This window comes from Crocodylus siamensis, chromosome 3 (genome assembly GCF_052110815.1).
Source record: "Crocodylus siamensis isolate JL-2025a chromosome 3, ASM5211081v1, whole genome shotgun sequence".
NCBI classification, from domain to species: domain Eukaryota; kingdom Metazoa; phylum Chordata; order Crocodylia; family Crocodylidae; genus Crocodylus; species Crocodylus siamensis.
This window is the reverse complement of record NC_143397.1, coordinates 198838158-198854521: the sequence shown is the minus strand read 5'-3', so window position 1 is coordinate 198854521 and position 16364 is coordinate 198838158. Positions and strand designations below refer to the sequence as shown.

The window sequence follows — 16364 nt, the reverse complement described above, 5'->3', positions numbered from 1 at the left end:
CTAACAAACCTTGTCTGCCTATCATCTTTCCTCTACATTTCCTCTCTTCCAACTGCAAAGGTAAATCTGTTGCTTTCACTGCAGGATTCCCTAGGATGGTGAGCTAGGTAGGAAAAAAGTTGTGACTACACTAACTAGTGTTCAAAGATGTCCAATCAACATAGACATAGACCTTAATAGAGTCTGAGGGGGAGGTTGCAGGCTGCACTCCAGAGGTTGTATGACAGCAAGTGCAACAACTAAGTTGTCCATAGACACAGTTAAAGAGTGGCTTGACATGGTCAGAATTAATAGATTTGTGTCACCTGACAACAGTAGCACTGATATCTCTGAAGATTGCTAATCCATCTTGTGACCAAACTTAATTACAAGTATTTGAAATTCTGTACTCCACTGTTGTTTAGTGTTGTTATTGTTAAGTTTTAATGGGAAAGGAGGATGGAATAACTGTACCTGTAAGAGGAGCTGGAATGTGCTAGCTAAAACATGGCACTCCCTGCCCGACACTCTCCTCCTGCTCTCTCCCAGCCCCCTGCAGGCTGGAACTCTGCCAGCCTGCAGAAGACTCCTCACAAAACTGCAAAGCCCCCAGGCTTTCCCAGTAAAATGATTCCAAAAACTGAAAATTGTGATTCTAATATGAGCACAATTTTTACATGCAATAATATATAAATCATTTTGGTTTTCCCATGTTGATTCAAATATGTGGTTGATTCTATTAACCAGCGATTCTATAAAGCAGAATCCACTGGAATATAGCAAGCATAGCTACAGCACTCGCAAACTATTTAAAATCGTAAAATATACTAACAAATGTGAAATATTTTATAGGCATTTTGAAGAGCAGAATGTGTCTTAAAACAAACAAAAGAAGAAAAAGCCATTACTTAGATCCCCTAAATCCTGGAATGAAAGTCATAAGATTTGTTCCTTATATCAAGTGGTTGCTCTCTCTCATTGCTTTCAGTGATGGTGAACCCACAGAAAGCCCTCAGTCAAGATGGTCAAAATGTTCTTTCCATTCAGAAGTGAGACTTGCTAGCAAAGGCTGTAACTCTTTACCACTAAGCAACAGTATGCATGTGAGAGGGAAGGGATAATAAGGCAATGCAGAAGTATGTGAGCAGCAAGAATAATTTGAGGACATACAGAGAGGGAATTTGAGGGGTTGAAAGGGAATGTGGAAAATAAGGAGCAGGCAGGGACTATATATGGGAATGGGCCAGTAGTGGCCTTAGGGGAGGGAGGGCAAATCAGGCGACTGCCCATGGCCCCACACTTTATAAAAATAAAAATTAATTACACTGAATATTTATATTCTCAATATTGTATTAAGATATTTTCATTGCAGTTTCATGGATAGGGCAAAGTGAAATTAAAATCGAAAATGTCCAACTCGCTTACAGGTCATCAAAATTAAGCCTCTAAAGGGTCCCAAAAGACTTCCTTGCCCAGGGCCCCAACCCTAAGGCCATGACGGATGTGCGGGACAGAGTAATTTGGACACTGGGGGAAAAGGGAGAAAAAAAAAAACATGCAGGGGGCAAACTGGGATTATACTAGAGACTGTGAGGAGATTAAGAGTTAAACAAAAATGGGGTAGAGCAGGTGACAGACAATAGGAATAAGAAAGGGAATGAAGAAGGAAAGGTAAGCTACTGGGACTCTCACTCTTAGAAAGTTAACAGTTAAAGAAAAAAAAGCAAATTTACAAAGTCATTATTTTTAAGATTTTTGATTCATGTTTTCAGATGCTTCATTTGGGAAATCTTAATTCTAGAAGTACCAAGCAAACACGAAAAATAAGATTCTCTTCACTGACTGAGCAGCCACACAGAGCAGGGGAATCTGTGAACAGTACGCCAATGAAAGAATATAAAACCAACCATGCTTTTACAGAAAGTCTGTGCAGATTAAGAATCCTATTTAAAGTATTGTCCAGTTTAACACTTTCAAGTGTGCTCTCTCTCTAAAAATCTATGAACTATCAAAAGTCATGATTCCTTGAGAATTTGTATAGTACTTAGCACACTGTGAGTATTGCTAGAAACAAGTCAGCAAGAACAGAGAAGCAATTCTGATTCTGAGCACAGGAAAAAAAAGAATATTTAAAAAGATCATCATTAAAATTTTACTTTTTATATTAAGAGGCTGGATTAAATCAAATGATAATAACAATTAAGGAGCCCAACTTGCTTTTTCTTTTCACTCAATTCATTAAATACTTGAAAGTTGAAAAACCCTTTGCAATCCAATCAGAAGTAGTAATATAGATATAGATATAGATATAGATATAGATATAGAGAGAGAGCGAGAGAGAGAGAGAGAGAGATAAGCAACGTGACCTTATTTCCATTAGATTCATTTCAAATAGATTCATTACTACATTGGCTTTGCAGCAAAATTTCAAAGCCATCTTTGTTCTGGATTATGTCCTAAAGGAACAATTTGGCATAGAGGCAGTTTTTGGTTTTAATTTTAAATAGATATGAGGAGAGAAAGCATTTTATCAAGAGCTTATACGACACAAAAAAGTCAGGAAAGAGTCAATGTTTTCAACGTATTTTAACAACTAGGTGAATATTGCCTTAGACCAGGATTCAGTCCGACTTATTTTAAAATACATAGTTTTCACTGCTTTAAAAAAAAAGCAAGCATATATCCATGTTATGAGAACCACTAAAAACACAAAAGACAACTATAAAGCAAACAAATGCAGACAGTAGCCCAAAAACCCATATTCATTTCAACAGACGTGAATTTTGTATGTCAGATTTTTTATTATAAATCAGTTGTGTTTTCTGCTACACAAAAAGGGACATTTAAAAGTACCCACAAAATACATTGAAAATAATATAACAAAATAATGAAATCTTGCATCTTTCCTTTCGAAGTTACTGTTACTTTTACTGTGCTCTCCTTCAGATACAGAGCCTGAAAGGCAATTTGCTATCACTGAAGGAGTTTAACAAATAGAACTTTTAATCAAAGTCTAAATCACAAATTTGCCACAGGCTGTGGGCTGAAGAAACGAAGCGAAGAAGAAGAACTCTGCTCGTGGCAGTGAAATTGGAAGTGGGACTTCCAGTCTCACTTTTGCTGCATCCCTCGGATGCTTGTTAGTGGAGCTTTCCAGTTGATAAAGTGCCAGATAACATGGCTTTTGCTGTAATACATTGTGGATACCTTTGTCGAAATTCTCAAAAAGCAACAGAAGCAAATCTTCTAAAAACAACAAGTATTTTTACTGGAAAAAAGAGACCTTGTCTGTAGCTTTTATTTTACTTTTTATCTTTTGTCTTACAGATAATCTTACTAAGATTCTCATATAAAAAAGCAACTCTTGTCAGTGAGCTCAACTGTGGTGAGTTCTGCAGAGAGCAAAAAATATTCTGTAGCTAAATGTAACATTTCCAACCTATGTTAGTTTCCCTTTCGTGGCAACTTATTTTAGCTTCCCATTCACTGCTACACTAAGCCTACCAGAAAACTCAACAGAAACCTGGTGAGAGAAAAATTAAGCCTCCCATCTCATTTGTAACTTGTAATAATGAATGTCTGTTTTCTCTGTGTGTCAATCAGGATGTAGAGTTCTGCACTGAAGCCTGCTGGTGGTCTTCTACTGAATTTGCAGTACGCATCTCCAAACACTCTAGGCCAAAATTACTTTCTTAAATTGTACCTGTAAAATTGTTTAGGCAGCCACTGCACAAACAAAATCCATGCTTAAATATGGAAAAAATGTAATTGATACCTGCAGTATGGTCCCTTTGCATTCAGCATTCCCAAATTAAGTGAATGAACACAGTTTCCAAATGTACAATTAATTACCAATTTGCTCATTAACCTACAGACATACCCATATTTTCTTGCCTACCGCAGTCCCCTTCACCCCAAGTAAGACACACCTTGTTATTGAAATGCAAAAGATTCTGTCAGTCATGATCTAGAGCTACTTTTTTTCCATGGAGAAGCTGGCTGCAATATAGATGCTAGCTTTCTCAGGCAGCAAGCAGGAAGAGTGAAGTCCAATATTGATCTTTTCACAGCTGCTCTCAAACTGGCAGCAGTTATTTGCTGCTCAGGCAAAAACTGTTGCCAATTTGAGAGCAGCTGTGAAATAGTTAACACTGGACTCCATCCCTCTGGCTTGCTGCCTCAGAGTAGCTGGTAGCCATTTTGTACCACAGTAGTGTCTCCATGCTTCTATTCCAAAGAAAATCAATTTTCCTGCTTAAGACACACACCCCAAGTTTGGGAGGCAGGGATGGGAAAGGTGCATATGACATCTGAATAAATGTGTACCCAAGTCCGGAAAATGAAATGCACAAAAACTGGTGTTTGAAAATATAGCTCCCAATGAACATCATATTCTACAGGAACTTTTCAAAGCTACATATGAAACCAGCAGACAAAGAACCTTTTCACCACTGTACACATATATATCTTATAAATGCAAGCATTATGATAGTCTCAGTGCTCTACCTCTACTTCCTCAAAGGCATCCAAGGACTGTTCTAGTAGTCCCGATTCTCATATGCATGGGTGAATTTATAAAAGCATTCCCCAAGGTAAAAAGGCTCTACTATTGGTCTGTGTCTAAATTTAGATCCACAATGATATGCCACTATTGCAGAGGGGAGATAACACTTTCAAAGTAATAAAAAATTTACATTCCTGCAAAATGCAATGTCTGAACAAACGTGCAAATACTCTAACAATATGCATTCTGGGCACACATGAAATATTCTAAAAGTATCTGTCAGAAACCCCGCCACATGTTTCACAACATAAGCCAATCACTGTTTGTATGGGGTTAAGAAAAAGTGACCCTTTTATTACAGTATTTTAAAACAATTTGTATATATTCTTCTGGAGACATTTAATATAGAATACTTCCAAAGAGTGGACAGTGGGCTGTATCAGCCACTGATCTGATTCACTGTGCTAATTACTATGAACACTGCAATCTAAAATTCTGCTTATGAACTATGGAAACTCTTTGAGGGTTCCACCTAGCTGTCTGATTCTAACCATTTCTCAGTGTAAAAATCATATGCTGCACAAGAATATTTCTTCCTAGAGACAGAATGTAACCATATAGCTGTCTAAAACAAATGAAAATAAATGTTAATTCTTGAACAGGCTGGATAACAGCATCTCCATGAGACTATTGATATGATTTATGTACCAAAAGTTACTCTCTACAAAGGGAAGAGGGGGTTGACATTGTAAAGAGTCTTAAACTGACAGCTGACAGTCCGTAGATTTGTACATTTAAGGACTGAGGGCATAATGTTCCTAGAGGCTAGCCCACAACTCTATGATTGATTCTCAGCCTTTTACTAACATAGCTACCAGACATTCTAGAATATCTGTACAAAAATAGCAATATTCTCAGGGATAAGTTCAGGTTTTGGTTAATTTTTGCTTTTACAACAGCTATTTTAGTTACTTTAGCTAATTGTATTTAACTGATAACCTGATGCAAGTAAAAGTACCTTTCCACTTCGTAAGTTGGAAAAAAATTTAGTTATTTTAGTGAGTTCAAATATTTTTCTTCTGCCTTTTGATTATATGAAAAATAAAATAAAATCTATATTTCTACTCAAAAGTAATGTACTATACTGCACATAATTTTTTTATGGTACAATGAATAATTATTTAGCTACACAAATTAGATTAATTGTATGTTTCTCAAGTAAATTCTTATTTGTTTAGGATCCGTGACCCAGAACTCTCTCCTAAAGGAACCTAAGCCTAACAAAACATAGTCAGAAGAGGTGCTGCCCCTCTTCTTACCCAAATGAGAATGGGGGGGCAAAGCCCCTTGTCTTTGATTTGAATACAAAGCAGGGCATGAGGGAGGTGGCTTCTGTAGCTCTGACTCTGGCTGTGAGCCCAGGTTGGGGCCAGAATCAGACCCACGGCAGCCTCCTGCCCCCTTTCTGCTTTCCCTCAACAGCTTCTGCCCCCCCCCCCCCCGCGTTATGGTCAGGCATAGTTTAGCTCTGACTTGGGCTGAGTTCTCTCCTGGGCACAGATCATAAGGAAATTCTGTCCCCTGCCCAGCCAATCAGCAGTGTCAACTGCTGCACTGCCTGCCTGGCCAATTGGCAGTGCCAGCACTGCTGCATGGCCCAGCAAGGGCCGAGCTTCCACGTGCTGTGCTCTGGAATGGAACAGAGCCCGAGCAGCATCTGACAATGACAGGGAGAAGCGGGGCAGAGGCAGGGACTGGGAAGAAAGGGGGAAGGAGCAGAGGTTGGGGGAGGAAGGAGGTGGGGGCAGAGGCTGTCAGGAGCCAGGGGTGGGTGAGTGCCAATTGCAGGGCTGGGGCTACACAGGGAAGAAGGCTACACAGGGAAGAATAAAGGGGACAGAGAGCAAGAGGGCTACCTGACCCCCTAGCCACTGCTGTAGCAGTGGGAAAGGGATGAACTTAAGACACCCTCCAATAATTATGTATCTGGAAAATTATGGCAAGTTTATAATTCTTCCATCTTAAATTCTTCCGTCTTAAATTCAGGGTCGACTTTAATTCAAGTAAATAAGGTAATTTAGAGCCATAGCAACTCTCTCATTGGCCCAATGAATCCTTAAGTACTTCAAGCATAGAAAGCAGCTTGAACAAGAGAGACTGATGAAACCATCCATTTAATCCAGCAAGAGAGGGAAATGAGCATCCATTTAATCCAGTAAGAGAGGGAAATGAGCGTTCAAATCCTTTCAAGTAGAAGAGATCACTACTTACCAAGGGATTTAACTACTAAGGTAATAAAAAAAGAGAGCTGTCACTTCTTCTTCTCTACTTGTTTTGTCCAAGACATACTTTAAGACAGGCTTTTTGGGTTAGTGTACCCCTGGCGGCCAGTCAAGAAGGAAGGAGTCTCCTGGCAGCTGGTTGACAAGCAGGGAAGGGAGGGGGTTCCCCCAGTGGTGGCGGAACGTGCCAGCGGCAGAAATACCAGCAGTGCAGCAGCAGTGGAAGAGGCAACAGCACCTGCTGCCGAGTACCCCCAGAAGCCTTCCCAAGTACCCCCAGGGGTATGCATACCCCCGGTTGAAAACCCCTGCTCTAAGAACAGGATCCGAACCAGGGCCTGCAAGCAAGATAGGCCAAGGAATGCCTCGTTTTGTACATCCCGATATAGTGTGAGCGAAGTGTCTTGCTGTTCAACACTGTCAAGAATTACACAGTTCATAACATACCCAGAAGTAGAACTTTAGACACAGAGGAAACTTTACTGCCACAATAGAAAAGCAGCAGAGGCAAGTCCTAATCGAGTCCTGCTGACTCACTGTGACAAGATCATTAATTCTACCCAGCATGTAAGAGAAGTGGTAGTCGCTATCTTCCCATGTTAAGATACTTTACCATGGGATACTCTCATTTTCTACTTCAGTTCCTAATACCTTTGACATTTCAGTGAAATACTCCTTGCCTTGAATGCACACAAAAAAAAGACAAGAGGTTGTGGAATCTCTGTCTTCAGAGGTTTTTAAGAACAGGTCAGACAGACATTCTTCAGAAATTATTTTGTTAATCTAGCTTGCTGGTCTAGATAACCCTTCTTTGACCCCTATTTCCTATTATACACTAGGGAGTCATACAATGTAAAGCTTTCTCAAGCAACTGTACCTTTTTTACTGATCTCCATGTGCTGCATGTGTTGAAGTAATAGGAGATGGATTTCCAGAGAGCTGGTCTTATCTGGCCACTGCTACCAAGATAAGAAGAAGCAGCAAAGACAGCTTAGCACAGAAGAGAAAGAGGAACAAATACACTGTATCACACACAGCACCCTAGTAATTGGCACTTTTGAAACAGAAGAAACCAGATACTAATCAAGCGCCTCTGCCCCACAAACTACTAATAAATCAGGAATTCTGGGGTTTTTTTCATTCCAGACAACAGTTTGCTGTGCCAGTATACCTAGTAAAGTCCTGCTCCCTTCTGATTATTGCTTATTCACCTGAGCAGGTGTGCAAGTTTCTCTGTTCTCTGACTTCCTCTCTGACCTTCATTGACTAAATCTGCTGACACTCTACCCATTCTCTCTGATGTTTCTGTTTATCCACCATTAATCAGGAGTACTTATACACTTCCTTGAACTAAGCCTGGTGACAGTTTGTTACGCCATTATGAACATAAGTTGCTGAGCAAACATAACCATACCAAGCTCTGCCTAACTTCACTATAAACAGGCTGGGTCCCACAGAATTTGTACACATTGCAAAAGAGTAACTGCCATTAAAAGACAGACAGTTACAATCAGGAATGAGTGAGACAACCCCTTCCAAAGCAGGGTGAAGAGGGTTTTGGCTCTTCTGGCTGAAACCTGAGGTGTTACTTTGTGGCAAAACTTTTATAAACATGAGAAGTTATAAAGTATTACTGAATTTATCCAATTGTCTACCTACTGAACTCTTAATATATATGATATTTTCACCGACAAGAGAAAGTATAGTTAGCATAGTTAGCACAAGAGTGATTTGCAGTCTTTGTTCAAGACAAATTCCCATCAACTTCTAAAGGTATTTTCTCCATCTCTGGATGGCAGGATCAAGCACTAGCTACAAGTCTACAGCAACTTCGAGGACAAAATTCACATCACCTGCATAAGGAAAAACCTATAAGGGTTAGTGAAAACAAGTGGAATAGACAGTGAATGAATGAATGAAGGGGGCAAGGGGGAATTGGAGAAATAGAGCTAGAAAGACTCCAGATCCTTTACATCATTTGTAAAGCTTCAATACCACTTAGCAAACCTGCGTTATACCCTGACCTAAATGGGTTGGCCCAGAGACTCTTCCATGGTGTACTGGGATGTGCTGATGGTCTTTCCATTTTTAAACAATTTGCAGGCTCTAAGTCATATGCAAGACCCTATACAGGTTTTCTTCACCAGGATATGAGTCCGTAGCAAAATGTGGGTCTCTTGCAATGTTCAGTTAATATGACAGTTAATTAATAGCAATACCACAATACATTCAGCCTCTTATGGTTTTTAATCCCATCCTTGGCCGTGTGTAGATGAAACAAGAGGTGTGTATACACAACACTTTAAAGGGGACTAAATGCTTTTGCACCACTTTAATGGTGTTAGTGTTTGCATGCTTCGGTGGCATATTGAGCATTAATTCTAGCACGGAAGGAAGCACTAGCCCCACCCCCCAGCCCAGGGACCACTCTGCCTGCCAGCAGCTTGCCATCCCCTCCGGGCCGTAGAGGCAGGTAAGTCAGCAGGGATGGTGTATGACACAGGGGTTTAATCAGCCCTAAATTGAAGCAGTGTTTTTTAAAACCCACTGCTTCAAATTTAGGGCCCCCTCATCTACACATGCCCCTTCTTGACTGCAAACTACTCTGTTCAACAGAAATGAGCATCTTACAGCCTGAAAAACTAGGTTATAAGACAGTAAGCTACATTCAACAAAATTATGCCAAGTAGATTTGTTTGCTGGTAGAATTTTAAGAGTATAAAAGAGCAGGTTGATCTGGAAATACTCAACAAGAAGTGTTCTGATAGTTGCCCAGACCCAGATCCTAAAGAGTATTATATTTAGGTGCCTAACTTCCATGAAATAAACAGGAATTTGGCACCTGACTACCCAGAAGTGTTGGGTTCCCGTTAATTATCTTTATAAAAAAGCAGCATTTCATCAAAATTCAACTGCAAATATGTCTTATATTCTAGAAGCACCTAAGTGTGCTTTATTTTCTGTAACAAGCTAGACATACAGATTGCATTAGCACCTACTTTGAATCGTAAATGTTGAAAAGGCCTGTTTGTTCCAAAATAAAAATCCGACTCTCTCTCACCCTCACAATTTGAGGCAATTTAATCCATTATAACAGCCTCAGTCCCTGCAAGACCTCACAACTGTCCCTCAGCAACATGTTTGCTACCAAAACTGTGAATGTCCTGTTATTTTTATTCATTTATTTATTTATTGTTAATTATGGTTGGCAGATGCCACCAAAACAATTACTTGGGAAGAAGGAATTCAAACTCTCTCCCACCCCCCGTAGTGCTACTTCGTAGGAAGTTCGCCTGGTTACGGAGAAGTAAAACGGAGACACAGATCTCTCTGGCAGTGGGGTGGGCAATTACTACGCCGGGAAGTCCGAGTCGTGGGGTGACATTATGCTCAGGCGGCGAAGGAAGCCGCCAGGGCGGCTCTAGTATCTCTCGGCGCTGTAGCGGGAGGTGTCCCCGCGCGCGGGCTGCGGTCCTGTGGGCTGTGGCCAGAGCGAGGAGCACCTACAGCCCGATGGGGACAGCCTGTGGGCGAGCAGATCCTGGCCGAGCCCGATCCTTGCAGCCGGATCAAGGGGGAGGGAGGATGGAGCCGCTCCCGCGTGCCCGGGGGGGTGCGTTTTCCCGGGCTGGCGATCCGCATTCCCCGGGCTCCGGGTCCTCCTGCCGGGCACGAGGCTGGCACCGACCCGCCGCGGGGCGGCTCGGGAGCTTCCCCCGGTGCAACGACCCCCGGCACCCGGGGGCAGGTGCGCGCCGGGAGGATGCCTGGGAGGGACCCGGCCCGCGCGCACCTGCGCCCCGCCCTGGCCGCCTACCTCGAACAGGGGCCCGATCTTGTTCCTCTCCAGGTAGGCTTGGATCCGGGTCTGCTGGTGAGACGCCATCAAGAGCCGCCGAGCCGGGAGCGGGGGAGTCCTGTGCTCCGGCGAGCGCCCGAGCCCGCCCTCCGCTCCGCGGGACCAGCCCGGGCCGGGGGCGCTGCCCTCAGGCGGCCGCGGGGCTGCGGCGGCGGCGCATGGCGCGGGGCGGGCGTGTGTGTGTCTGCGTCTCTCCTCGCTCCTTGGTTACAGGAGCAGCCGCTCCGGCCCCGCCAGCCGCTGCCTCCCTGGCGACAGCGCCGCTCGCCGAGCCAATGGCACAAGGTGCCGCTTCGCGAGCGCGGCTCCCGGCGCTGCAGCTCGCAGGGGCAGCGCAGCGACTACACCGCCCCCGGCCCGGCCCGGCCCCTCCCGCGCGCCCAGCGCCTCGCTGAAGTGTCTGCGGCGCTCGGGCCGCGCCCGCCTGCACGCCGGCTTCCACAGACCCGCACCTAACTCGCGAGGCTGCTGGCGCCGGCCGTCAGGTGGCGGGGCGGGGAGGGGAGAGGTGGGGAGGTGTCTCCATTTACCGCCCCCGCCCCCGCCCCCGCCCCTTGTACTGAATTCCCCCCTCCGGCTATATTATCTTTCCCTGACACTAGGGGCACTGTGAGCTGCAATAAAACAACTTCAAGCAGGGAGAGACCCCCACCCACCCAGCAACCGAGGGTGTGCAGTCCCGGCTGTGTCAGGCTTCAGGTTTGACATATAACTTAGGTTATGGTTTGGATAGGGGTGATCCTGCCTCAGGCAGGGGGGCTGGACTAGGGCAGGGGTTCCCCAACTGGGGTACACAGGCCAAGTTGTCATGACAGATTTAATTATTATAATAATTGCCATTTAAGGGGTTAACATATAAAATGTATGCTGGTAGAGATATGCAAGCAGCTGGTAAAGCTGGAAGGGGGTATGAAAGTTCAGGAACCTCTGGACTAGATGGCCTCTAGTCCCTCCAGCCCTAACCAGCTCTGCTGAGCCCCACTGCAGGGAAGGGTAAAACTTCAGTGGTTTCCCAAGGTGCCAGGTAACCATCTATCTCAAAGAAACCGAACCACTTCCTTCAGGGTAGGTCCATCCATTCCCATTCTACCAGGAAAGGCCACAGCATAGGTTTCAGGATTTAAAATGTTCCGTGCTTTCATTCATCATCAGGGATTTGTTTCCCCCTTCACCTCATGCCTTTTAACAATAAAGTTCTTTTCTTTTTAAAAAGTTTCTTTTCTTTTTAAAAATTTCCTGTAAAAAAGGAAAGAACAGGAAACAGTGCTCAAAACTGTGCCGGATTATGCAGAACCGTCAGCCTAGCTGCTGAATCAGGTTGTAAGGGCAAGAGCAGAAGCTGTTCCTGCTTCCAAAGGAAATGAATTTTGCTTGGAGTCAAGAGACGGTATGTTCTGGTCCCACTATGTATAGATCCATGAATTTCAAAGTCCTGGTTACTACTCCCAGACTCACACCTGGGAAGAGGTTGTGTGTGAGTCTATTTTAAAAAGCCAGTTTATCCTGCACCCTTGCAATACATCCTCAAATATAACTAATGCTGCCCAAGCTGTGTAGGATGTTTCTCTCTCCATTCAGGATCTAAGATTTGTAGATCTTTTTCATTCTCAGGCCTTCTATATCCATATCAGCTCAGAGTTGTAAGGATATATCCTCCAGTGGAAAGCTGTCAGGAACACTAAAATAACCTGGCATTACAAAATTTGATCAGTCCAGTGAAGATTAGCCTGATACAAAGGTAATCCTCAATGGTGAAAAACCAATATAGAAGTTCTTACTCCACTCTATATGAGACAAGAGGAACACAGCTGTACTTTCACAGCCTCTTGTGGCCATTACAGATGGCATAAATTAGAGCAGACCTTAGAAGACTTTGACATAATGCAAAAGTGCAATGGGAACAGCAAACTACCACTGTTCTACAGGCTGTAATAAGGAATACAGTAAAAAAAAACAAACCCCAAAACCCCACAGTCAATAATGCAAACACAACCAGCAGCAGTGGCAGTAAGCAACATTTAAAATGAGGCCACCCCTCTACGTCACTTTTCAACATGCAATTTAGCTGAACCTCAAGATCTTTTAAAACCTAGAGGCAGTCTGTTGATTTGTTTGAGTTTGATATCATTTTTCTCTGTAATTTTCTCTCGCACCATTAATCCACATTCAGCTGTAAAGTAACCAATTTAGAGGCAAGCTTGAGTGACCATGATAAAAAACTCACCACCGGTGGGAAACCTCAGGTAGCAACTGTGGTCTTCAGCACCAAGAGCACAACTTACCGATTTGCAAACAAAAGCAATCCCCCGCCCCACAAGCTTATGAATCAGGTCTCATAGCAGTAAATGGACCAAACAAAACAGGGAGAAATGATAACAGACAATTTCTTACCAAAAGCCTAGAAGTTGCTTTCAAGAGTGGATACTACTGTTTTCTTCCAGCAGCTCTCTAATGGAATACTATTAAATAAGAAAGTGGGGATACGTCCAACAGAGAGATTGAGCTCACTGGAATGATGGAACAGGAAGAGAAATTTCAACTTCTAGCACTTTGCCCTTCACCTTTGTTTTCCCCTTTATACTAGAGTGTTCAACACTGTTGTCAGCAACATTAAGATTTCTATGAATAAGTGGCTCTAATTTCCAGGTTACTATTCCTTCTGGAAGCTTGGGAAGCATTTTTACAAGAAAGTAGTAAATTTTAAACAAGATTTTGGAAGACAAAAGGCGGTAAAATAGCGAGTCTTAAAATTGACTTTCTATTAATTTTAATATCAAACCATTACAGATTTTTAAAGCCTCTTGGATCATAAATGCAGTTTGGAACATGTATAATTCATTCTATGTGAACATTCCATTTAATATGAGGAACTTTATACTAGGCTACTTTAAACAAAACATTAATATGCCTCCGTGTAGTGCACTTTTAGATACCCAACAAGAATTAAAACAAGGACTTGTCACACACACAAGCACCACATATTCAGTAGGGCAAGAGTTGTCTTAGTTTAAAAGTCAATAATAAAGTCTCCCTGAAAGAGAATACAACATATATACCTCCTATGCAATAGCTGGGACTGAACTGTGAAAACAGAATGGCTGCAGAAATCCACAGAGGAAAATGGAGAGCTAAGTACTACAAAATGAGTGCTTTCAGAGCCATAAGTTTCAAGCTACCTACAACACTAATGAATGGTAAATAAAGACAGACAGAGCTGAAAATAGGGATAAGGAGGCCGAAAAAGCAGAAGTGGTCTCAATCTCATAACCTGGTGGTACTATTCGCATTCTCGCTCCCTCTCATCTCTCATCTTTGTCATTTCTAAGTGCCTTCCTGTAGTGCATTAAGCATCTTGACTAATATCTGTTAGGTTTGTTCTCTCACCCTCTTCCCAAGGGAAAAATGGGTACAGTATATTGTCTTGTTCTGATAAGTCATATTTGTGTTGGTCCTTAATTGCAGCTTCTCTGTTCTATGGATCCATCCAATAATGTCACTTCCCACAATAACATTTTTCAAAATTTCAGGGGCTTTGCCACCCCTCTTAAAGTACCAAGAATTATTTACAGGGAAGTATTTGGTAGCTGTGTTGGTCTGAGAAAAAAAGAAATGTAAAACTCTAGAACTCTTGGTTCAGAGATTATATCTTTTATTAGATCAACTAAGAAATCACAAAAAAAAAATAATCTTTTTCACTGCATTTCTAACAATAAGAGCCCAATTTTCATTGACCAAGCTTCTGGAAAAATCAGGCTGTTAATGGAAAGGAGGTATTCTGCAGAGTGAATAGAACAACCACTGCCTGGCGGAAAGGAAATTGATAACTTGGCTGTCTGTAAAAGCACCCCATGGGTCACAAATATCCAGCGCCAAGTCAATAATTTCCCTCTCTGCTGGCTAAAAGTTGATCCATATGCTTTGCATGAAGTTTTTTTTTTCCAGATGGCATTTAGAATACAAGGGTACAAGAGAGATTTCATTATGTCTAAGAAAAAATCTGTGTGTGATATAGACATATATTTCTCCAAGATGGACACAGCTTTGTGGCACCCAGTTAGTTCTTTACACTAACAACACTGTTGTTATTCTGAAATTCTTTACTGAATTTTCTATGCAGGAATTGGCAACTCAATTAAAATTACTAGATTGTGACATTAAGAGAAAGTCAGTATTTCCAGATTCTTGGAGAGTTTTCTAACCCCCAAATAAAGTGTCGTTTGCAGAATAACCTTTTTTCCATAATAAGAAATAATTTTACAGAACAGCCTACTTTATAAGGTTTTTAAGAAACAGGGAAACATGAGATTTGCCTTGAAAAAAAAAATCTCAAAACAAAACCAAAAATCTCCATACTTTCAAAGGAATCCAGAGGAAGAAAGATAAAGAAAATCTTATTACTTCTATTTTCTACTCTTTTTTCCTTCTATTATTGTTGTCTGATTTTCTACTTCTGGACTTCTATGCACAGCCAATATCTACATCAGACAGAGGTAAGAGAGTCATCAGTCAGTGGTCAACTACTGCTGACTGTATGCTGTTTTGCTTTCAAAATGTATTTTTTTAAAAACAACACAAAGCCTCTCACAAATGTAGATGGAAGGAAAGAGAAATTAAATGAAACTAAATTAAATGAAAAAGAAAAGAGGATTTAAATCTACCTCCAGCAAGATAGACACAGTTCAGTTTGTGGACTGTCCGGGCAGGTTTAAGTGTTCTTCCACATACCTTTGTGTCTTTCTGGGGCTGATGTCATCTTAGTGTCTATTTCTTCTTTTATGTAGGAATTGACCCATTTGTCCGATGTAGACAGCAGGGAGCACTATAAACAGGTAATGGTATATATGATGTTGGTAGAAGAGCAGGCACCCCAGGGGCACTGCTGGTACCTGGGATAGTTGCAAGATCTGTTGGCTTGGTGAGATAAGGATTTATGTAGTCTGCTGCTGAAGAGATGCCATTTGAGGTTCGGGCAATGCCTGTAAGCCAGGACAAGCATATCCCCCTCCCCCCCCAGGCTGCCTTGAGATGGCTGTTATTTGCCAGGAAAGGCTGGAAGTCATTAGATATATCCAAGGTGTTCAAACTGGGAGCTGTAGGTGACAACTATAGGGATTCTGTCATGCTTGTCATGGAATTGGCATTGTGGTAGGTTGAAGGGGACTCCATTGATTTGAGTAGCTACATTTTTGGGGTTGTGTTGTAAGTGTAGGAATCCCTGCTCCAGATCCTTAAGGCATGTATCCTGATCAGTGGGATTAGAGCTAGAGCAGTCACGGTTGTAATGTAGAACTTGGTAGTAAACAATGGATCTAGTGGTGTGCGTGGAACGAAAGCTATTTGTTTGGAAGTAGCTGTAGCAGTTGGTTCCTTTCTGATGGTCATCAGCCTGGGAAGTCAATGTGGTGGTAATGTAACCATGGTATAATATCATAGTAGTGTCCTAGAAACTAATGTATTGGGTGGAGTATTCCAGAGTCAGTTTTACAGAGGGCTGGCAGTTACTAAAATCCTGGTAGAATTTCTCTAGAGATTTCTTCCCACATGTCCATATGATGGTGATATCATTGATGTACCTTAGATATTTCAAGAGGATGAGAGGGCACCTGTGGAGGAAGTGTTTGTGTTATCCTTCTCCCCCTCTATTATATATCTGGAACTCCACAACCCCTTTTTAATTTCTTTCTAAGAAGCGCACACACCATCTGAATATTTCACTGCTTCATGCTGCTTAAAGTAATGG

The 16364-nt window shown here is 42.2% G+C and overlaps 1 protein-coding gene across 2 annotated transcripts in view; it reads right to left on the bottom strand.

Annotated features, from left to right (window-relative positions):
- C3H8orf34 (chromosome 3 C8orf34 homolog) overlaps positions 1-11111 on the bottom strand; it is a 324719-nt gene extending 313608 nt beyond the window's left edge. The window contains exon 1 of one of the 2 annotated variants that reach the window (XM_090040118.1): positions 10583-11111. In XM_090040118.1, the coding sequence (XP_089896244.1) occupies positions 10583-10651 (69 nt within the window). In that variant the 5' untranslated portion in view covers positions 10652-11111. The remainder of the gene's footprint in view (positions 1-10582) is intronic. The other variant, XM_090040117.1, reaches the window with a different exon arrangement.
- Between the last annotated feature and the right edge of the window lie 5253 nt (positions 11112-16364).